Source organism: Apiospora phragmitis (genome assembly GCF_038363925.1).
Source record: "Apiospora phragmitis strain CBS 135458 chromosome Unknown utg000007l:2111988.0-4706623.0:1.0-2598199.0, whole genome shotgun sequence".
Classification (NCBI taxonomy): domain Eukaryota; kingdom Fungi; phylum Ascomycota; class Sordariomycetes; order Amphisphaeriales; family Apiosporaceae; genus Apiospora; species Apiospora phragmitis.
Genome location: NW_027117406.1, coordinates 1,590,589 through 1,611,635, shown reverse-complemented (window position 1 = coordinate 1,611,635; position 21,047 = coordinate 1,590,589). Strand labels below are relative to the sequence as shown.

At 56.1% G+C, this 21,047-nt stretch overlaps 8 protein-coding genes across 8 annotated transcripts; 2 read left to right on the top strand and 6 right to left on the bottom strand.

Annotated features, from left to right (window-relative positions):
* Positions 1–3,795: 3,795 nt before the first annotated feature.
* PG994_008114 (uncharacterized protein) lies at positions 3,796–4,157 on the bottom strand (the record flags this gene model as incomplete). The annotated part of the gene is made up of 2 exons (XM_066859523.1): positions 3,796–4,034; positions 4,100–4,157. 2 exons carry the CDS (start codon positions 4,155–4,157, stop codon positions 3,796–3,798), a joined length of 297 nt encoding a protein of 98 aa, XP_066715010.1.
* A 3,561-nt stretch (positions 4,158–7,718) lies between these two features.
* On the bottom strand, positions 7,719–9,005 carry PG994_008113 (uncharacterized protein; the record flags this gene model as incomplete). Its single annotated transcript, XM_066859522.1, has 1 exon — positions 7,719–9,005. The coding sequence occupies one exon, from the start codon at positions 9,003–9,005 to the stop codon at positions 7,719–7,721; it is 1,287 nt and encodes a 428-aa protein (XP_066715009.1).
* A 401-nt stretch (positions 9,006–9,406) lies between these two features.
* Positions 9,407–10,873, bottom strand: PG994_008112 (uncharacterized protein; the record flags this gene model as incomplete). The annotated part of the gene is made up of 1 exon (XM_066859521.1): positions 9,407–10,873. One exon carries the CDS (start codon positions 10,871–10,873, stop codon positions 9,407–9,409), a length of 1,467 nt encoding a protein of 488 aa, XP_066715008.1.
* Positions 10,874–11,742: 869 nt separating this feature from the next.
* Positions 11,743–13,025, top strand: PG994_008111 (uncharacterized protein; the record flags this gene model as incomplete). The annotated part of the gene is made up of 2 exons (XM_066859520.1): positions 11,743–11,850; positions 11,922–13,025. The coding sequence occupies 2 exons, from the start codon at positions 11,743–11,745 to the stop codon at positions 13,023–13,025; spliced, it is 1,212 nt and encodes a 403-aa protein (XP_066715007.1).
* Positions 13,026–14,086: 1,061 nt separating this feature from the next.
* Positions 14,087–15,721, bottom strand: PG994_008110 (uncharacterized protein; the record flags this gene model as incomplete). The annotated part of the gene is made up of 1 exon (XM_066859519.1): positions 14,087–15,721. One exon carries the CDS (start codon positions 15,719–15,721, stop codon positions 14,087–14,089), a length of 1,635 nt encoding a protein of 544 aa, XP_066715006.1.
* A 1,185-nt stretch (positions 15,722–16,906) lies between these two features.
* On the top strand, positions 16,907–19,121 carry PG994_008109 (primary-amine oxidase; the record flags this gene model as incomplete). Its single annotated transcript, XM_066859518.1, has 2 exons — positions 16,907–17,015; positions 17,092–19,121. The coding sequence occupies 2 exons, from the start codon at positions 16,907–16,909 to the stop codon at positions 19,119–19,121; spliced, it is 2,139 nt and encodes a 712-aa protein (XP_066715005.1).
* Positions 19,122–19,573: 452 nt separating this feature from the next.
* On the bottom strand, positions 19,574–20,278 carry PG994_008108 (uncharacterized protein; the record flags this gene model as incomplete). The annotated part of the gene is made up of 1 exon (XM_066859517.1): positions 19,574–20,278. One exon carries the CDS (start codon positions 20,276–20,278, stop codon positions 19,574–19,576), a length of 705 nt encoding a protein of 234 aa, XP_066715004.1.
* Positions 20,279–20,327: 49 nt separating this feature from the next.
* On the bottom strand, positions 20,328–20,768 carry PG994_008107 (uncharacterized protein; the record flags this gene model as incomplete). The annotated part of the gene is made up of 1 exon (XM_066859516.1): positions 20,328–20,768. The coding sequence occupies one exon, from the start codon at positions 20,766–20,768 to the stop codon at positions 20,328–20,330; it is 441 nt and encodes a 146-aa protein (XP_066715003.1).
* Positions 20,769–21,047: the final 279 nt, after the last annotated feature.

Here is a 21,047-nt window from a genome sequence, read left to right as displayed (position 1 = left end):
TCGGGCTCTCCCCTCTAAGGTAGCGGCTCGGCACGCGGCGCCGAAAGAACAGAGACCGGAGTCAGGGCCGCGAGGAGGATGGATACGAAGTGCATTGCGTGTAACAATTGTTTATATACAAATTCGTTGATGCTGGTTGTATAAGTGTGTCTCCTGTTCTTGTCTCTCTTGTGGAAGTTGACGATGAGTTTTGGATGTAATCGGATATCGAGACTTCATTGCCATTATCTTACATCGGATCAACCAGTAATATATACGTTTTCATCCCAAATTCGGATTGTAAGGTCTTTCTATTGAAGAGCTGTGAATATCAGAGGGTATTGCAATACTGGCCACAAGGGTTGCGCCCACCTAGCAACCATCTGCCTTGGCACCTTGATGGTAGCGGCTCCGGCGTCAGCCTCTCAAGTAATCGGACCACTGCAACTTGTATGCATGCATGCACTTATCGTTACGTTTTGGGGTTGACATCTCTGGCTCTTCACAGACCGCCGATGCTTGGGAAATGTCATGTAGTCGAGTGCTGTAATCCGGCCAGCCCCGTATCGAGCGGCTCACCGATTAGTACGAAGTCCGGCGCATTCCTCCGAGAAAATGTTGACGCCATCGATCCCAAGTCGTAACTTGAATCTTCCTTGAGACGACTTGGCAATATTGACTAACACTTGGCGATACCCAACAGAACCGAATGGTGTGGCGACAGCCTCACACACTTTGTCTCGGATATCTGGCCGGATCGACAGCCGCCTTGCCGCCTTGCCGCTTACGACAACTCTACATCAAAGTGCTGTCGTACCACACAAACCTGTCCCTGAACCTTGATGGCAACGTGAAAAGCCACGTTTCTAAGTACCCACGGCTGCAACTATGATTGTAAGAGGTACTGGCGGCCAGTACGATGATATCATTTCAACCTACACACGAGGCAACTACCGAGACAATCAGGGGCGATGAACAACACTGTATCCCCAGCTAGAATCGATGAGCACACCCAAGCAGGCCATGAAACAGACAGCGATCGTTTATGGATGAACTCATCGGGGGCAAGAGGTAGGCCTGACTCTGGCAGCGACAGAAGGGTCTTAAATTGCGAAATGGAGCAATTTACCAAAACTGCTAAGCGAAGAGACATCAGACTCTCCCCATGTGCCATCTGACCACTAGGCCATCCCACCCAGTACAGCTCCGCGTATCAATGAGGTCGATCTACTGGTCGACGGGTGACAATCGTTATCTCTCGCGTCGCTACCGTGACCTGCATATCCACAGTGCTTGGAAGCCTGTGATTGGTCTCAAATACTGCTGAGCAAAGTTTATCCCAGTAGGCCGCATAGCCGGCTAGCAGAGGAACTGTGTCGATCAGGGAGTTGATGCTATCTACCTCATAGCACCAGCACTACTGGCACCAGGCTCGTCATTGGGCGCGGAGTTTAACCTTGTCTCATCCCAGCCACAGGGGACGCCATGATGGCATTTGCTTTTCCAGTCTGGTTAGCCACATACGACGTACATAGCTTAGTAACTTTCTGTACTGTAAGGGCCGGCGTGGAGATCAACGGAGATCATTGCATGAATCCCACAGATCCCGCGAAACTCTCCAGACTTCTGCGATCAAGAATAGCCATGGAGATCGCGGGTTGAAGTCTATACTGTGCGAGCCGCATCGAGAGGGCCAGGGTCTGGCAGGGGGCGGCTCTGCGTAGGAGTACGGCGACCCAACGGTCTCCTGAACGGTGTGCCAGGACTGTTCGATCCGATGCATTGATGAATATCATTTGCGGCTTTGGGGATAGAAGGAGAAATGCAATCTGCAAGCCATCCCGATCGCGCCACCCCCGTAAAGCTGGGGGAGTAGCCGGAAGATCAAAGGCCAGCCAGTGGCCAGAGCACCAGGCGGGCTTATGTCATTTGACAGCGAAATAGTAAGATGTCAAGTGAGAATAGCGTCATATGTAGTAAAAACGCCTTCCTCTTTCATCATAATATGGTGTATTTTTTCGGTATTCGTATGTTCTTCGCCGTTTTCTATCGGACCGAAGAGATACATGAGATAATCAATGAAGATCAGTGAGAAAAAGTAACCTGGCGATCCTGTGCAGAGTGGAACCGTCTTAGCCAGACAGGGCTGGTAGCTTGGCCGCCACATCGGGATAGCAAAGAGGGAGAGAGCACAACGAAAGAAGCACATCGAGATAACAACTCAGTAGCGCCGTCGACAAAGTAGATCTCAAACTCCCCGTAATAGATTTGTGCCACCTGAGTTATGAAAGTCGAAATACTTGAGTACTTTCAGTAAGTAGATCGAAAAACACGGGGTCCAGGGGGCCAGGCCTCGCGTCTGCGTGGGGGGTACCTAGGTAAGTAGTTACCCGTCTTTCCCGCGTAGATCGCCTAAACAAGTAAAAGCAAGTGCGTGCCTGCGCAATTCTACCTAGTAGCTAAATTCATCAGTTCTCTCCAGCGGTTACCGACCGGCGCAGCCTCCGATCGCGATGATGACGTTGAGTGGTGGTGTGAGCTTTTGGTGTGAGGTCATACGGAGTGGCGAGCTGAAAGCGACTGAGGTCAGGGTGGGGCGGAAAGGGAGGCTCGGGGCATAGTCCCCGGGGCCTTGGTGGTGGTGGATTCGACCTGGGAGGCCGTGGGTGCCAACGCCGCTGAGCAAAGGGCCCGGCTGGTGGTCTAGCACTACTACTGTAGCTCAGCAGCACGACTCGAAACGGTAGTCTGCATAGTCCGCGGAGGATTGGCACTACTGTAGGTGATGTTTCGTCAATAATTTATCCACTGCTAAGTTTGTTTTCTGGGGGTAGCTGGCTGGGGGTTATGGAGAAATCAGTACAGATAGACAGCTCGATACGGCAAATACTTTGGTACGGGGAGATAGATCAATCTCTCCGTCATGGCGTGGAGTTATTTCGATGTGCGTAGTGGTGGATGGGCAGCTAAGCCGGTTTCCTGTTTCGATACGAGACTATTGGGAGGATTGTCGCGTTGCAGTGATTCAGCAACGCGTGTTCACGAAGGCAAATCAGAGGGCAGTGCAAGCAGATCACTCATGCTCGTGTTGAATCAGCTGAGGTCACACGTAGCGAAATGCATTGATCGTGAACGATGTAACATGAAGGTATCGACGATGAGATTCTTATGTGGCGTGGGGGAAAGATCATATCTTGAGAATCTGAAAGGATGGTAGGACGGTGATCGAAAGGTACAAGTAGGCAGGTGCATCGACAGGAGTCTTGGAGATCGTTTCGTATCAAATTGAAGACAGGAGAGCAAAGGTCACATATGATCACATAGAACACGAGAATAGTTTATTGTTTATAACATTTGTATTATTATTAAACTCCATGCCGAATGTGCGGGGAGGTGAGTTGCATATGGCATACTCTTTTTGTAGGCAATAAGTGATCAGGCCTTTCGGGGCTTACCAATCCTTATGCAGTAGGGGGTCGCTCTTGGGAGCTTTTTGAGGGGTGATTCTGTTGCTGTTGCTGATTGCTTGCTGAATGTAAAGGGGCGTCAACCCGGGCCGCTTCGTTGGAAGCGTTGAAAATGCCACACGGGGACTTGTATGTCTATAGTGATAAAACGCGTTGCAAAAGTGTCGATAAGATGAATAGCGGGAGAGTTGAGTTGAAAGCGTGCGTGCGTGTGTGAAAAGCGTAACACGACGACGTTGGCGGAATAGCTAATACACGGCGAAATGTGTTTTTTAAAAGCAAAAGGCGTTCGAGGACGGCGATGAGGCGGTCCTCATGTCTTGGGGTCGAGACGATCTAGAGATGAAATCTAGATGGTGGGGATGGAGCCGGACCGCACGTCTCTCCTGAACATGTGGAAGGTCTCGAGTTCCGTTTGTGACAGATTGCCGCGGCGGTGTCGTCGACCTCCGGAGAGAGCTACTTGGATAGTCTGGAGCTCCTCGTTGGCGAGCAGATCAGAGTCCTGAGTTTCGCAGCGGTTGGCCTGGGCCTGCAGCGTTGTGACAGAGGGAGGGCTGAGGGATGATGATCCTTCGCGGGTGAAGCCTATTAGGGGGAGAAATTGTTAGTACTGGAGTTAAAGTGGGAGGGGTGCTGTAGTAGCGACGTACTGGTTGACACAAAGTGTTGCGTCGCAATCTGCACGGGTTGGGTGGCCTGGTGATGCATATCCCGATTAAGTGAGGGGTGTTCTGGCCGGCGGAACGAAGATGGTATAGTTCGGAACGGGTTGGTTGATTTGGTTTGGTAGTGAGGAGAGTGACTGAGTCGATGTGGTCTGGAGGAGGGAAAGAGGGAAACCGAAAAAAGATCGTGAGATAGGGCGGGCTTTTTGAAGGAAGCGAGCTCGACTGACCAGAGGGTGTACTGTGTGTGAGCGCAAAAGCTTACCAATGGTGTGCTTGCTCCGTTCTTTTCGTCGGCTCTGCGTCGCAGTTCGCACGAGCTTTGGGAGCTTCGATCACTTTTTTAATCTTACCCACTCAACTTTCCAGGGATGAACCGTAATCGTCTCAACCGTATGGTACTCTCCGGATGTACATCAAATACGTACCCCGCAGCAGTCACTGTCCACTGTGGGAAGACGGCTCGATGGCCACGGAGTCACAGGCGCAGCAGTTCAGGCAGTCTCGCAGCTTCCAAGGGGAGCCCCATAGAAAGTTCGATGACACTCACGAGTGACTCGACACGTCACGGCGGTCCGGCGATCGATCGGATTTTCGCAGCAGGAACTGCGCCGACACCTGACCAGGCCTGAACTGGGGGCGGGAAACGTGGGAGTGCCAGGCGCCGTGTACGGTACGTACTGTGCCAGGAAAGTTGTGCAGACGCTGTGTAAACAACAGAGTGGCAGAGAAGGGCAGCGGGCGCAAAGAAAAACCCAGAGCTGGTTTGACCCAGTTATCGGCGTATGACCTGCTAGTTTTTTGTAACAAAGTGGGCGTAAACTGGGGACTTGGAACGGCCTCGAACACTCGGAACACCCTTGGCAGGCCGAAACTGCAGCACAGAATCTTATTATTATTCACTGCCAGACTCGAAAAACGTGCTCCGCCATTTAGGGTGCGGTGGTTGAGAGCCAAAAAGAGACGAGAAAACAGTCCGTCGATTTCTAGCTGCGACGGTTTCGCTACTGCAGCCAAACCTGAACTGGTCGCTCGTTTTCCTGCTGAAACCAGACGAACTTATTATTTTTCCTGCTTCTGCTCTACCGCAAGTTGACATTTTGCCTCCGCGCCGTAGCTATCTGGGTGGGTAGCTCGTATTTAGAGTGCTGTCTAACTGGCCTGGCCGCGAAGTCAATTCGTGTGCCATGGCAGGCGGCTCAAAAGGCAAATACAACTAACTAGTCGTGGAATAAGAGAGAGAGGGAGAGAGGGCTGGGTTAGGGGGAGGTTGACTATGCGCCGTTCCTGCAAGCAACTATCGTGAGATTCTTGGGCCGCATGAAGGAGGGTGGTTAATCTACCGGTAGTGTCCCTTTGCACCTTCTCGAACATGAGTGGCCCATAACGTATTGTGGGTGCACACCCTCGGCGACCCTTGGCGACCCCCGTTCCGCGGGAGACCGTGGGACAGCGAGAGAGTATGCGGCCAATCACGTATTACGCCTCTTACGCGTCCCCTCTCCATAGTCATACGATCGGCAGTACTATGTAGACTGATCCCCGATGAGGCCGATACGTGACAACTGCTCCAACTGCACATCCCAAAGGACAGGCGCCACGATATCTTTCTTTTCTGCTTCTAAGGGTCCACCCCATATAATCTGCACACACACCTGGCCCTTTTTAGTGCTGCAATCTGCAGTGTGGTGCAGTAGTCAGGTCAGGTCACCGCCAGCCGCCGCCAATCCCCCATAACAGTGCACACACTACTGTAGCTTCACTGTCGAGGGTGCGACTGATCTCGTTTCCAAAACGCGATCCGGATGATACTAGTGACGTACAGAATCGGCGTTTGATATCATCATCGGGCAACAAATGTTGAATTAGCCGTGTGTTTTAGCGAGCCGGTAGTGTGCGTCCGGAGATAGCTCTATCGGCAATCTATTGGCAAGCCAATCGCTTTTACCCAGCTGCTGCTAGCTGCTAGCTGCTAGCGACGATAGTCTCTCTGCTGGTAGGGCAGTTGCAATCTGAACCTGGTTTTGGGACTAACCAGTTTCCCGAAGGAGGATCCTCCACTTCCCACATCCACTCCGGGGACGCTGCAGCTGCATATCCGTCTGGGAATGGCGCCCCGGCCAACCTACGAACCCAGGGCCAACAGCCAGCCAATGTAACTCTCTATTGTGCGAGCGAGCTGCAACAAGTTACAACTTGGCAATGGGGTTGGAACTTGGCATTGCACTTGGCACTTGCAACGGCGCACTTGGCCAATGCAGAAGCAAATACTACTTCGTACTTGGCATACTGTACTGTATTCCCACTGCATTACGCTGCATGGCACTGCATTGGCAAGCCCGTTGGCACGCGCGGAGACGGGGTTTCGTTTCTGCCTCTCGGCTTTGCATAATGGTTGAACTGGCGGCCACGGCCTTGCATGCTGCATGGGTTAGTTTACCCCTCTCTCCGTTCCAGGTACGACGTTGGGAACGTGTCTATCAGATGTTCTCCATCGACCGTTCCTGCCCTAAAGTCTATCTCCACGCTGCATCAATGAAAATCCATGCAGCCAGGTTGCAGAGAGGAGAGGAGGGGAAAAGAGTCGAGACAAGCAGATTAACAAGAGAGCCCACACTTGCTGGCACACAAGCATTGAAATGGGATGACCCCGAAACCCGTTGCCGCGTCGGCTACGACTCTCAAACGAAACTGACCATTATTTTTAGAAAGTATATTTTTTCTCTCATCCTATCCCTCCTTTCCCCGCTTGGTAAGGCGGTAAAGCACAAAGACAGGAAAAGGGGAGGATGCGAAACCATTTCTTCAGGGCTTCACCCGTTTCGTTCGTACGCCTCGCCTGGGAACCGACGGAGATAGAAGTTTCCAGGTTGGGCAATGAGTTGGTCAAGGCGCTGCTCTTCTTTTTTCCTGCTCCTGCTCCGTTCGTTCGCTCGATCTCGCTGTGCATACCGAAATCCCGCACCTGAAGCGGCAGAAAAAGTGAGGCCAACTGCGGTGAATCATTCAAGTCATACGATAATTGCGGCGAAATAATCAGCCAGCATGCACGCACGCCGAACTTGCGGGATGTCAGATCACGGGAATGCTGATTCTGCGAATAAAACCGAACAGAGTTCAATACTAGGCTGCGTCGTGATAAGGGGCGTGAGATTCCGCGCATGACCCCTCGCGAGCATCGGTGTACCGAGTCAATCCCCAGATCTGCAGAGGACTAGAGGTTCGTGATTCATGTGTTTACCGGGGCCGGCATGTCACCCGCATTCCACGCTTTCATAATTTCCGGGTGGTTTCTTCCGTTTTACTTTTACTTGTCCTATTATGGTAGTTCCGCCTTCACGCTGTGCAAGTATCTGCCCGCAGGCGGAGACCTCCGGCCATCGGGTCCCCTTGTTGAGAGGGATTTCCTTCCCGAATCGTACAACCTACAATCTATCAGAGCTCTTTACCCCGTGCCAGACCAGACGCCATCCGATGCAGCCGCCCGGTTCCGACGAAGTGTCTATGGAATGAACGTACAGTGTTGAAGACCAACTAGGTAGATGGTCTAGACTCTATAGACCCTAGCTAGTCAGAGTGTCAAGATGTCTCGTAAGCATTTTCGTCATCGCTGCTGGTGATAGTGTGGAACTAGCCGTCCAGCGCGACCGCCTCCCCCAGCTTGCTGTCCAACGACACCGTCGCCCCCTTGTCGCCCGCGCGCTTCCGCAGCACGTTCTCGATGAAGGCCTCGCCGGCCTTGTAGCTGCTGCCGGACGAGCGGGCCGCTGGCGACGTAGAGGAAGCCCATGTCGAGCGCGCGCTGGCGCCACATCTTGAACTCGTCGGGCGTCACGTACTTCTCGACCTGGAGGTGGCGCTTGGTCGGCCGCATGTACTGGCCGAACGTGACGACGTCGACGCCCGCCTTGCGCAGCTCCCGCAGCGTGTCCATGAGCTCCTGTTCCTGCTCGCCTAATCCCAGCATGATGCTCGTCTTGGTCACGATCCCCTCGGCGCCTCGCACCTGCTTCACGTGCTCCAGCACCTTCAGGCTCTGCCGGAACGTCGCGCGGCGGTCGCGGACGTAGGGGGTCAGGCCCTCGACCGTCTCGACGTTGTGCGCGTACACGTCCAGCCCGCTCTCGGCCACGACCCGGACCATGTCCAGGTCACCCAGGAAGTCGCCAGTCAGGGCCTCGACCAGCAGGCTCGGCTTCTTAGCCTTGATCTTGCGGATCGTTTCGGCGAAGTGGCGCGCGCCGCCGTCGGCCAGGTCGTCGCGGTCGACGCTCGTGAGCACGACGTAGCCGAGCCCCCAGCGCGCGAGCGCCTCGGCCGTGTGCTCGGGCTCGTGCGGGTCGAGCGGCGGCGGCGCCCGATTCGTCTTGACGCTGCAGAAGCGGCAGCCGCGCGTGCAGGTGTCGCCCATGAGCATGATGGTCGCCGTCGCCGCGTTCTTGTTGTCGCCGCCCCAGCAGTCCGAGATGTTGGGGCAGCGCGCCTCCTCGCACACCGTGTGCAACCCCAACCCGCGCAGGTCCGACTTGATCTTCTTGTAGTTCTGATTGCCCGCGGGGATCGGCGTCTTCAGCCACTCGGGCAGGCGCGTGATGGTGCGGCGGTTCGAGGCGGGACCGACCTCGGCCGTGCGGAGGGTGTAGGCTTCGCTGGCCGGTAGCGGGGCAGAAGTGGCGGCGGCATCGCCCCCGATGAAGTCGTCGAGCGAGGCGACGGTCTTGTCTTTGAAATAGGTCGGTCGGCGGGCGGCGGACGACGGTGACGACGAGGATGTGGTGGTGGTGTTGGGCGAGACGGCCGAGTCGGTTGGGACGGTAGCGTAGGTTCTGGCAGCGCAGAAGGCTCGCTGCAGAGGCGCCCGCAGACGGTGCAGCGTTGCCGGAGACGACATCATGACGGTGAGTTGGATAGAAGAATACGTATCGTCCTTCACGACACACGGGGTTGATTGCGCAATCTTCCCTGGCGAGATTGAAGTTTGGCTGGGGAGATGAACGAATGGATGACCAATTCAACGGAATTTGGGAAAGTTAGCTATCTGCCCCAAAATTTCGAGATTGTCCGCCCCCCATCTCAGCTCGGGTGGAGCCGGAAATCCCCGGCTTCGCAGACTCCTAATCCTTAGCTAATCACAATGGATGACGGGAAATGACCCCTGCTTCTTGCCTCAAAGGTTATTTTACTAGTTTTATTTATTTATTTTTCTACCTGTAGTACATAGCACGCATATGTAGTAGTAGTGGTACAGCGATTTATTTATACACCCAGTGATTGATACATTCCGAAGCTCAATTAAGTCTCTGTCGTGACACGCCGCACTTCAAGTTTTGATACAATTCGCCGAAAGGAGGATCGTTCCTGCTGTTCCTGCCGTTCCTTCTGGTCCTGCTGCTCATGCAGGTCCTCCCGTTCCTGCCATGACTTGTACGGACTCTCGTCGGTGTGCAAGTGCCAGCCCACGGTGGCGTGGAGCTGGTTGTGGTAGTTGATGCTTCGGGTCCCGTGCCACCAGCCGTCCGGAATGAGCACGACTTCGCCCGGCCCGAGCGTCACATCCAGCCGTTCGGGTATGGTCTTCTCGAACTGTTCGTTCCACATACTCTTTTCCAGGCATTTGACGGGCCGGGAGCTCAGTCGGGCGACATCAGCTCCCTTCATCCGGCGCACATGAGGATGAGATTCCAAACCCAGGCCCCTGAGGGAGTCCAATTTTGGCGGCACCAGGAGCACCCGGCTGTGACCCGCGAGCTGTCCCAGCACCGTGATGTCGGTAGAACGCCGGATATCCCCTCGGAGCGGCCGGATGCCGAAGCGAATGCTGCACGACGAGGCTTCGTACGTGACGCCAGCGACCTCTCTCACTCTCAGGGGGTAAGGAAAATCTTCCGTCAATCGGTCCTCCAGCTCTATCAAGCCCTCCAGTCGGGCAATGACATCAGGGTGGTCGTCCGCTCCTAATTCCTGGTTGTACTGGAGGACTTCTCTGATGAAGGCGAGCGGCGCCTCAAAGGGCTCCCATATGAGCTGGGAGTCTTCGGCCGACTTCAATAGGCGGTCGACTGTGCTGTCGAGATTGTGACTAGTGGATCGGCCAGTCTTGACCAGCCAGCGCCGGAATTTCTCCAGCGGGACGTTTGGGATTACGTTCTTCGTTATATCGTTGACTAAATTAATCCGTTTAATCTTGAATCTGACCCCGAGACTGTCGAACAACTGGCCCATGGCGCTGTGTCTACTGGCCCCGCCCACGGGTCGGATAGCACTCGCAATGATGGAGTCTCGCAACATAGCGAAGCTAGGCTTGCTACCGGGTTTATCATGATAGGGAGCACGATCGGTGAGCTTGCTTGGAGCGCGACTGGTAAACTCGCCGTCGGGATTGGATTCGGGGTGCTGAAACCATGACTGAGATTCCAAGAAACCAGGCATGTTCATCACTTTGAAGGGATGCCTACGTTCCACCCTCTGGGTCCATAGTTTCTTGAACTTGTAATAGGTGACTCTTGTGCTGTCCACCCCGCGAAGTCGAGGGACCTCGCGTCGTCTATGTGCTCGGACCCTTTGCGAAGGACTAGGATCTTCAGGGAATGGCGAAGGTTTCTTGCTCTTCTGTTGCGAGCTCACAACAGAGCTCTCAGAAAAGTCCAGGGGGTCCAAAGAGTGTAATGCTCGACATCTCACTCTGGAACCCCCGGTGATCCATGATGCGGCCGCTCTTTTGGCGCCAATGGCCGTATTTCCAGCCAGGTTTGGAGCCATGACAAGACCGCACCACAGGGTTCTCAACTCTCGAGGTATCCCCTGGCGTGCGCTGATGACCGATCGGCCGAATGATGACGGTTAGTTTGAGTTATAGCTGAGGACCATCTCGCATGACCCAAGGCTTCATCTTTACAATTGATGAGTTTGCGACGGATACGTACATACAATCATTTTATGAGGCTTAAGGAAATTCTCAAATTTAGGATCCAGATTTGGAGCACGGACCACTTTGTCCCGGCACTACCGCCAGTTCCCCCAGGGCGCTGGGGCTTGCAAGCTTTAGTGGGGGGTCAACTAAAGATTATATGAATCATTCACCATTAGTGTCACCTCTCTTCAGCCGTACATTGCCGCCCATCAATTACCAAACTGTACGAATTGGACTGATGCTATTCCCAGCCGCAAGAGAGTCCAGATCTATCCGTGGGAAACCCTCTCGGGGGCCACGCTATCCAAAGATGGATTACTAACAGCACTCCAGGCCCCTTATCTTATCATGCAAGATGACTTGTAGCCCAGATATCCATCGGCTGTAGCCGGTCGCCCTGACTTACCAAAAGCCTCACCGGGACCTGCGGAAGTCCGGAACATGAGTAGAGATAAGGACCCCATGACTGCTATCGTCAGCCATGTCTCGCTCATCCAAGTTCCCTCTGCATAGAGGGCGGTCAGAGCCAGCTTCCATTGGCGAGAACGCCCGATAGTACGATGCAGTTCCCATTTGTAATTTGGACGCCCCGATTCCCAATCGCGAACGGTGTTTAAGGGCTGCATGCCATGTGATATATATAGCTGAGGTGCCGCGCCTATCCATACAGCACAGCTTCCCTCGTCAGATCGACTTTCCAAGTTCCGCGGGCTTCGAGATGCGCTTCATCTATCAGTCCGCGCTTGCGGTCGCTTATCTCTACGTCGCCGCGATGGCCGCCACCTGCGATGGAAGAATCAAGCCCAAGGTTATGATCATCACATTCGTAAGTTGAACGATGGCATCTTCCAATATCCAAACATGTTGTTGCTTTAGAACTAACACACCGCCCGACAGTTTGATGCAGAGGGTGAAATCTACCTGACCAAGTCCAACACCACGGGTGCGCTGGACTTCCGGGCGCAGCTGCACCGCGTCCCCTACGCCAGCCCCGAGTTCCCCTACCTGCACTGCACCCGCGACGGCGACGCCTGCCTCATGACCACCGGCGAGGCCGAGATCCAGGCCACGGCGACCACCATGGCGCTCCTGGCCGACCCGCAGCTGGACCTGAGCGAGACCTACTGGGTCCTGACGGGCGTCGGCGGCGGCGCGCCGGACCGGGTGACGCTGGGCGCCATCACGCTCGCACGCTTCACCGTCCAGGTCGGCATGTCGTACGAGCTGGACGCGCGCGAGCTGCCGCCGGCGTTCGCCACGGGCTACGTGCCGCAGGGCACCGAGTCGCCCGACGCCGCGTGGGGGTCCGTGTACAACTCTGAGGTCTTCGAGGTCAACGCGGCGCTGCGCGACGCTTTGTCAGTCATGATCGACCCGTCGCGCGTCGCCGACAGCGCCGCCGCCGCGGCGTACCGCGCGCACTACGAGGCCGTCCCCCGGTTCGCGCCCGGCGCGGCCCCGCCCGCCGTCCATCACTGCGACTCGGCGACGTCGGACACGTGGTTCACGGGCGCGCTGCTGGCCGAGACGCACGCGCGCCGCGTCGATCTCTGGACCAACGGCACGGGCGTGTACTGCACGACAGCGCAGGAGGACGGGGCCGTGCTGGGGGCGCTGGTGCGCGGCGCCCTCGAGTCCCGCGTCGACTTCGGCCGCGTCGCTATCGTGCGCACCGTGTCCGACTTCGACCGGCCCTACCCGGACCAGTCCGTCATGGACAACTTGGTCAAAGGGACCGTGGGCTACCCTATCGCCATCGAGAACGTCTGGGTTGCGGGCGAGTCGATCGCCCGCGGCATCATCGGGGCTTGGGAGGAGACCTTCGAGGCTGGTGTGCCGGCTCGAAACTACGTCGGCGATGTATGGGGGGTTTTGGGTGGGACCCCGGATTTTGGGCCTGGTCGCGTCAGCGACGGGGAGCCTGTGCTACTGCCGGGGGCGAAAGGCCAGCAGTCGGCAAAGGTAAAGCGTAGCACGCGCCGGAGCAGAATTCAGAAGTGAAGGTCACGATTCTGATAGGTAGTCATAGTTTGTATATAGAGCGGGGTTTGATTATATATCTTCTCATAGAGCATAGTTGGTACATCCGTCGTTACGGTTCGGATGTTGGACTAATACATGCTACTAATGTCATGTTGATATCATTGATGAAGATTTCAGATCAATAACGGAGTCTGCTCGGCTTCAGCAAGAACGGTGTCCGAGCACGCCAGGGCTGTACCTAGCCTCCAGGCCTCCATCGCCAGAGGGAATGTTGATTTACGCAGGGCCAATATATGTGAGATTTACCCCGTCATCCGACTTGACCCATTTGCCGTTGATGCAGAGCACATGTCGGCCTGGCAGAAACTGAAGACTAGCAACCAAGCTACCTCGGTCTCTCCTAGTCTGTCGGCATATCGAAGACGTGGCCTCGGGAGTGAGTCTCCTATCACGATGACAATGAGATATTGAAGTCTGGTCCAACCAACGACATCAACAGGGGTGTTGATTAAAAGGTTAACTCAATCGCTTGGACATGCTGCATTGGGCCACGAACTGCCAGGGGTTATCAAAATCCTGGCGAGATCGACTTGCGGGGAACTGATAGACAGGGGGGCTGGAAACAAGGCGGAGCCATCTTGCATTAGTCTATATCTATATATACCGTATGCTTGGTACTGTACGACGTGACTGCTCGGGGAGATATCACACTTGAAAATGTGATTAGGCAATCAGGATTTGTTTCACACGACATCAACATTCCGGAGCTAAATATCGAATACTGCCTAGCAAGTATACATGCATTAAATACGCTTCCTTGGCACCATCTGGGCTTACCTTAGCTGTACGAAGATTACCTTGAGGTAACCCGACTACCGGCATGCATGAATTTATATACTCAAATAAAACGTAGAAGCCAGATATATAATTTCACAAGTTGTAAGGCCAGTCTACCTATGCTTTGCCATTGACCTTGGTAAGAACTTAAATCAGAAACACCTCAAATGCTTAATCCGTGAAAACAATATATGTACATGATAACTTTTGGGGGAAGTTCGCACAATGAAGACATACGTCCTTTAAGCCTTGTCCGTCTCGCCTTTGGGGCCTATTCCACTGCTGGAGCTACTCGTGGCCTGGATCGGCCTGGGTCTTGGTTCCCGGCCTTCGATGTCCACGGTTGCTTGGAAATATGTGTACCGGCTCTTCAGAAACCAGAAGCCCAAAGCTACGATCATCATGATACCAAACACGGCAATGGCCCAGTTCATATCGCTGGCTGCCGGATGAGGCGTGCTCGAGAAGAAGAAGAAGACGGTGGTGACGCAGCAGTAGGCCATCGAAACCCAGTTGGCCGTCGCGCCGAAGCAGCCGAGCCGGAAGGGCCCCGCGGGCAGCTTGTCGCGCCCGACGCACAGCAGCGTCAGGATGGGCATGGCGTAGGAGATGGTCAGGGCGATGGTGCTGACGCTGATGATGGCCTCGAGCACGGTATTGGCGAAGATGTAGAGCACGCCGATGAGGCCGATGATGACGCCCTGGGCCCAGGTGGCGCGCGCGGGTACCTTCCACGTCGCGTCGACCTGGCGGAGGTAGCCGCTCCAGGGCAGGCCGCCGTCGCGGGCGAAGCTCCAAGTGAGCCGCGACGACGACGTCACGATGCTGGTGCCCTGGCCGAACCCGTTGAAGATGAAGAGGGCGAGCAGCGTGCAGCCGCCGGCGAAGCCGACCGTCGTCCACAGCAGGTCGATGAAGGGCAGACTGCTCATCGGGCTCAGGATGTCGTCGAAGGACTGCACGCAGAACAGGCAGACCACGCTGAAGATGAAGCCGGTCACGGCGCCGCTGGCGACCGACAGCCACATGACCTTGGGCACGTTGGTGCGCGGCTGCGGGATCTCCTCGATCATATGGATGGCCGAGTCGTAGGCCGTGAGGCCGTACGCGGCCTGGACAAGCCCGATGAACCAGACGATGCCGTCGCTCCAGCCCGTCTCGTTGACCCAGGCGCCGAAGACCATGGAGGCCGGCTGGAAGTGCAGGTCGGGCTTGACCCCGACCGAGATGAGCAGCGAAAGCGACACCGCGAAGAAGAGAGCACAAAACATGATGCCTACCATGTTGTTGAAGAGCGGCAGGGTCTTATCGTGCCGGCACGAAACCAGGTTGATCACGGTCATGGCCAGGGTGAGGCCGATGTACAACGAGAACTGCACCCAGCCTATACTTGCACCTTCCCAACCGGGGTCGAACAGCAGCCGCATGCCCAGCACGAAGTTGGTCATGAAGGCGATCTGGGACGCAGACAGCGCCCACCAGCCAAATGTGTTGATCCAGGCGCACATGTAGCTCGTGAACCGTCCGGCCGGCGTGGGCCACAGCCGGGAGATCCAGTAGGCTTGGCCGAGCGTCGTCGGCATGGCGCTACAGAGCTCGCCGAGGGACAAGGCCACAGCCAGGTTGCACACCAGCACCAGCACCAGGCCCCAGAGGATCGAGACGGGTCCACCGTTGGACAAGCCGCTCGCTAGGTTCTGGGCCATGGTCGCCCACGTGCCCAGGATGCTGAAGGTCAGGGCCAGCATACTCCACATGCTGAACTTGCGAGTCAGGGCCTGTTCGTGACCCAGGTCGGCCAGGTCCTGGACATCTTCATCATAGGTGTCGGCTGGCCTGGGGGACTTGGCGGGGTGTCTTGGTATGTCGGTGTCCATCATGGAAAGCTTGTTTGGGAGTTGTCAGATCCACAAACCAGGGTTTTTACTTTTCTCCCGGCGAGAGACTGGCGATGAAAAACCTTGTGAGAGGTCCCGGGAGTTGTGACGCTTTTAACGTGCATGGACTTCGGTTGTGCTGCCGGTCCATAAGCCGCCTTCTTATTCGAGAACAGAGGGTGGCCACATAAGGTAGCTATGGTACACACCGAGAGCAGCACGATTATCCATTTAGCCAAGGAAATATCTCGTCTCCTACAATTTCCAGACTGATTCTGGCGGTTTCGGGAGTGTCCCTTCGGTCAGCGATTGTCTGAATAATCCCCCGGATTATGGCATTCATCTAAACTCGTACTAGAGAGAAAGAGGGGCCTATTATGCAAACTCATCAGATAAGTGTGGGTGGACTACGACATAGTCCGTGGAGCCTCCATGCTGGGCGCTTATCACGGCGAATTAATATTCATAGAACTGCATACAACTGCATACTACTGTATACTACTGTATGCGTTATCTGAAGTATGTTGGTCATACAGGGGACTAATATGTGCGGCATGAGTATGATCACCTTGAGTCATCACCTTTCGTCTGATCTTATCTTGGAGTATAACCAAGTACAGTATAAAAAGCCAAAGTGGCACACTGTCACTTGGATATATTCAGTAAACGTACGCGGGTGCTAAGTGGGCAATGCGGAATGGGATCCTTGACTCGGGACCCGCAACTACCCCGTCTCTAATTATATTCTTGGCTCCGGGGCGCCGGATACCCAGGGCTCCGACGCCGCCAACACAGCCCCAGAACTACTGCGGTTAACTCTGGAGTAACCCGGGACCAATCTGCCTGCTGACCCGGGTCTAGACTCCGGCAACTGTAGCGCCATGGTTGTTCGGTAAACCCAAGCGGTCTGCCTTAACCCCGACATTTTGGTCGTTGGAACCGAATTTAGCGCTGCCGTGTTAGATGATTGACAGCCATTCCGCTATAAATCGGATACCCGCCATTCTTCTCTCATTATCCTCAGAACCTCTTCAGCTCTTCACAGTTGCCTTGCACTATACCAAGGACACATACCCATCAACCTTTCGCCGGAAGCCGCTGGCTACAGCCCGAGGACTGAACGGTCCAAGAATTGCAACACCCGTGCTCAGAATTCAAGACGTATGGCACATTCACGCCGCCAGAATGACGCCCGACACCTCAACCATTCCCGGTTACACAATCTATCGGGACGATGCCAATGGTTCCTCTCAAAACAAAATCGTAATCCCACAGCCACCTCCTCATCCATTGGGTAAGTACTCATCTCCTTTCCATGACAGAAGACTTGACGCCGAATGCAAGGGACGTAGCTGACGACGGACTTATAGATCAGCTCACGGTTGAGGAGATTTTGGTGGCAGCAAAGCTGATCCGCAAGCATGCCCATCCTCAGACAGTCAAGTTCAACTGTATCACTCTACGAGAACCTCGTAAGGCTGAGTACCAGGCATTCCAGGCCGGAAGCGGCCCTCGCCCGGAACGTCGGGCCTTTGCCATCGTCATCGAACGCGGTAGCGGACAAGTTTCCGAGTTCTTGGTCAGCCTGACCAAGGGCGCGGTCGAGTCCAAGAAGCACGTCACCGACGTCGGCCCGATGCTTACCCTCGAGGACCTCGACATCTGCGAGCGCGTGGCCCGGGCCGACCCCCAGGTGGCGCAAGCGTGCCGCGAGATCGGCATCGACGACATGTCCAAGGTCTTCTTCGACGGCTGGGCCATCGGCCACGACGACCGCTGGGGTTTCGAGCGCCGACTGCAGCAGGGTCTGGCCTACTACCGCACCTCGGCCCTCGACAACCAGTACGCCCATCCCCTCGACTTCACTGTCATCATCGACACCGAGAGGGAGGGGGTGCTCGCTGTCGACGTGCGCCGCGTCAATGGCGAACGTGTCCCGCCGCCGTTGGCAGAGCACAACTACCTGCCCCAGTATATCGGCGACAAGTATGACCATCATCGCCTCAAGCCCATCGACATTGTCCAACCCAAGGGCGTCTCCTTCCAGATGCGTGGCAATGAGTTGTCGTGGGCTGGGTACAAGATGCATATCGGTTTCAACTACCGCGAGGGAATCGTGCTCTCCGATGTGCGCATGTACGACATGCACGAGCAGAAGGAGCGTTCGCTTTTCAACCGCATCAGCATCGTGGAGATGGTGGTGCCTTACGGCAACCCCACTGCTCCTCATCAGAAGAAGCACGCCTTTGACGTGGGCGAGTACGGGACTGGCCTGATGACCAACAGCCTCAAGCTCGGCTGTGACTGCAAGGGTGCGATCCACTACCTGGATGCCGTCATGTCGATCTCGGATGGCTCGCCAGCCGTCCTCAAGAACGCCGTGTGCATCCACGAGGAGGATAACGGCCTGCTGTACAAGCACACCGACTACCGAGATGGCACGGTGATTTCAGCCCGCGACCGCCGCCTGATCATCTCGCAGATCATCACGGCCGCCAACTACGAGTACGGCTTCTACCACATCTTCAGCCTCGACGGCACCTACAAGCTGGAGGTCAAGCTGACCGGCATGCTTAACACGTACTGCCTGCACCCGTCGGAGAGGGCGGCCCCGTACGGCACCGAGGTGGCGCGCGGCGTCGACGCCCACAACCACCAGCACATCTTCTCGCTGCGCGTGGACCCGGCCATCGACGGGCCGCGCAACAGCGTGCTCGAGCACGACGCCCTGGCCTCGGAACATCCCGTCGGGTCGGCCGAGAACCCGTTCGGTAACGGCTTCCACAGCCGGGCGACGCTACTGCGGGACGCGCGCGAGGGCATGCGCGACTACCAGCACGCGACGAGCCGGTCGTGGTCCATCGTGAACCCGCACCGGCTGAACCCGGCCTCCCGGAAGCCCGTCGGCTACAAGATCCTGAATAACAACTGCCCGCCCTTACTGGCGCAGCCGGGCGGCATCGTGCACGCGCGCGCCGCCTTCGCCCGCCACGCGCTCTGGGTCCTGCCCTACCGCGACGACGAGCTCTTCCCGGCGGGCGACTACGTGTGCCAGAGCACGGGCGCGCCGGGCCATGTCGACAACCCGACCATCGCGGACTGGGCCGCGCGCGGCGGCGCTATCGCCGACGCCGACATTGTTTGTTATGTCCAGTTCGGCCTCACGCACTTCCCGCGCACCGAGGACTTCCCCGTCATGCCCGCCGAGCCCGTGAACGTGACGCTGCGGGCCGCCAACTTCTTCGTCAAGAACCCGGCGCTGTGGGTCCCGCCCACGACCGTCTGCAGGGACATGACTTCTCGGGATGCTTTTTCAGCTTCCACTGTTGCTGCGAAAAACAGCAATACTTTATCGGGACCATCTTGCTGCTTCAGTGGCCTTGTCTCCAGCAAGCTCTGAGTAAAGCAACAGAAAGGGGTCAGGCTCTCGTTTGCTGGAACATGCGAACTAGGTTATCCATACCTAATTTTGCGATTGCCCCCTTCTGGTCTAGGGAATACTCCGTGGTGGTTGATGTGTTTAGATGATCCATAGCGACATCGACACACACAAGAAGATACACACTCTTTTCTCAGCTATAAGATCGTAATTGAAATCAAGTTTACTATTGAATGGGCTTTCTGTACGCGCGTATAGAAAGCCCATTTAATATTTACCGCTTTATTTTCTGTCTCCAAGTTACTATAATGTATTACTTGGCTGTAGGTAACCGCAACTGCCTTGTTACTTCTCCGCATTCATATCCTGTCTAACCTAGGCTAAGTCCTGACCGAAAGCGCGTAAAACTACACAATACCTCCCCATTCATGCCGCTGGCCCATTCCCCTAGACTCGGAGCCTACGCATCATCATCAGCTCGCCCCAGCCCAGAGGTTGTTATTCTTGCCCTCGGCGCACTTGGTGCCACCTGGCATCTGCTCCAGCGCGGCCCACCTGCCCGAGGCGCAGCGCTGGTAGGAGCTACCGCCGATGCAGTTGAAGATGCCCTCTTCGGTGCAAGCGCCAGTCTCGCCACCGGACGCGCCGCCGGACGGAGGAGGGGGAGGAGTAGGCGGTGCAGAGCTGCCACTGCCGCCAGATGAGCCGGCATCGGGAGATGGAGTCGCGGCGGCGGGCGCAGGAGAGGCGGCAGCGACGCTGGTCATGAAGCCGGAGGGCGTCACCCCGGCAGCGGGCGCTTGGCTGGGTGCGGCGGCGGCGGAGCTTGCAGGTACAGATGCAGAGTCTGCAGAGCCAGAGCCGCCACTGCCACCTTCGCCGCGGTACTGACCGTCATTTCCACCGCTAGGAGGACTGCTCCCACCAGAGCCACCGCCTGAAGAGCCGCCAGAAGATCCGCCAGAAGATCCGCCAGAAGAGCCACCAGAAGAGCCACCAGCGACGCAATCGCCAGTAACCTTAGCGAAGTTGTTTTTCAGTCCGGGGTGGATGACGTTGCGCCCAGGGTTGGGAAATTGAGGGTCGGTGCTGGGGGAGGTCTTGCATTGGTTGATGCCCTCCATATTCGCTACAAAGAGATCCGGAAAGTCGGCGCGGGGAAACAGCTCGACCCCCATGGTCTCGTTATTACAGCTTCTTTCACTGTGTTCTTCGTGTTCGCATCCATCATCGCGTCTCTTCTTGCCGCCACCCGTGACGGTCAGCGCGGCGCAGTTCTGGTAGAATCGACTGGCCCGCCAGCTTCGAGATCCACGACCACTGGAAGACGTAGTCGCCCGGCGCGATGCCCTCGGGCACGGCCCACTCGTAGGTGGCCGGGCTGGTGCCGTCCTTGGACGGGCAGCCGCCCTCGATCGAGAGGATGACCTGCCAGTGGCTCGCCTGCGTCGGCTGCAGATCCTTGGTCAGGGCGAGCTGGCAGGAGCCGCCGCCGTGGACGGCGCTGCCCTTGAAGGAGAGCTCCTGCTTCTCGCCGACCGCGACCGTCGTCACCTTATCGCGCTTGAAGAACGTCGCCGGGTCGCCCTTGAGCTTGCACGGGAAGTCCTTGACCGCCAGCGGGCTGTTGTCGAGGCCATCGCCGCCCAGGGGCGGGGGGCTCTTCATGATCATGTGCGCGGCGGCGGGTGGGCGCCGAGCAGCGCCAGCGCTGCTGCGGCGAGGGTCTTGGATGTTGCTGTGTACATTGTTGTCGTGGATATATATGCCAGAAACAAGTTGGTTGTGTTGAGTGTTGGTATGAGGTTTTATGACAGGGAAGGGAGAGTCGAGAACCCCAATGCCAAGGAGCATGGGTGCCCATATATAGACAGATTGGAGTCAATGAGATCTCAAAGGCCATTGTTTATTTCTTGATGTCAGTCATAGATAGTGAATAATATTGCT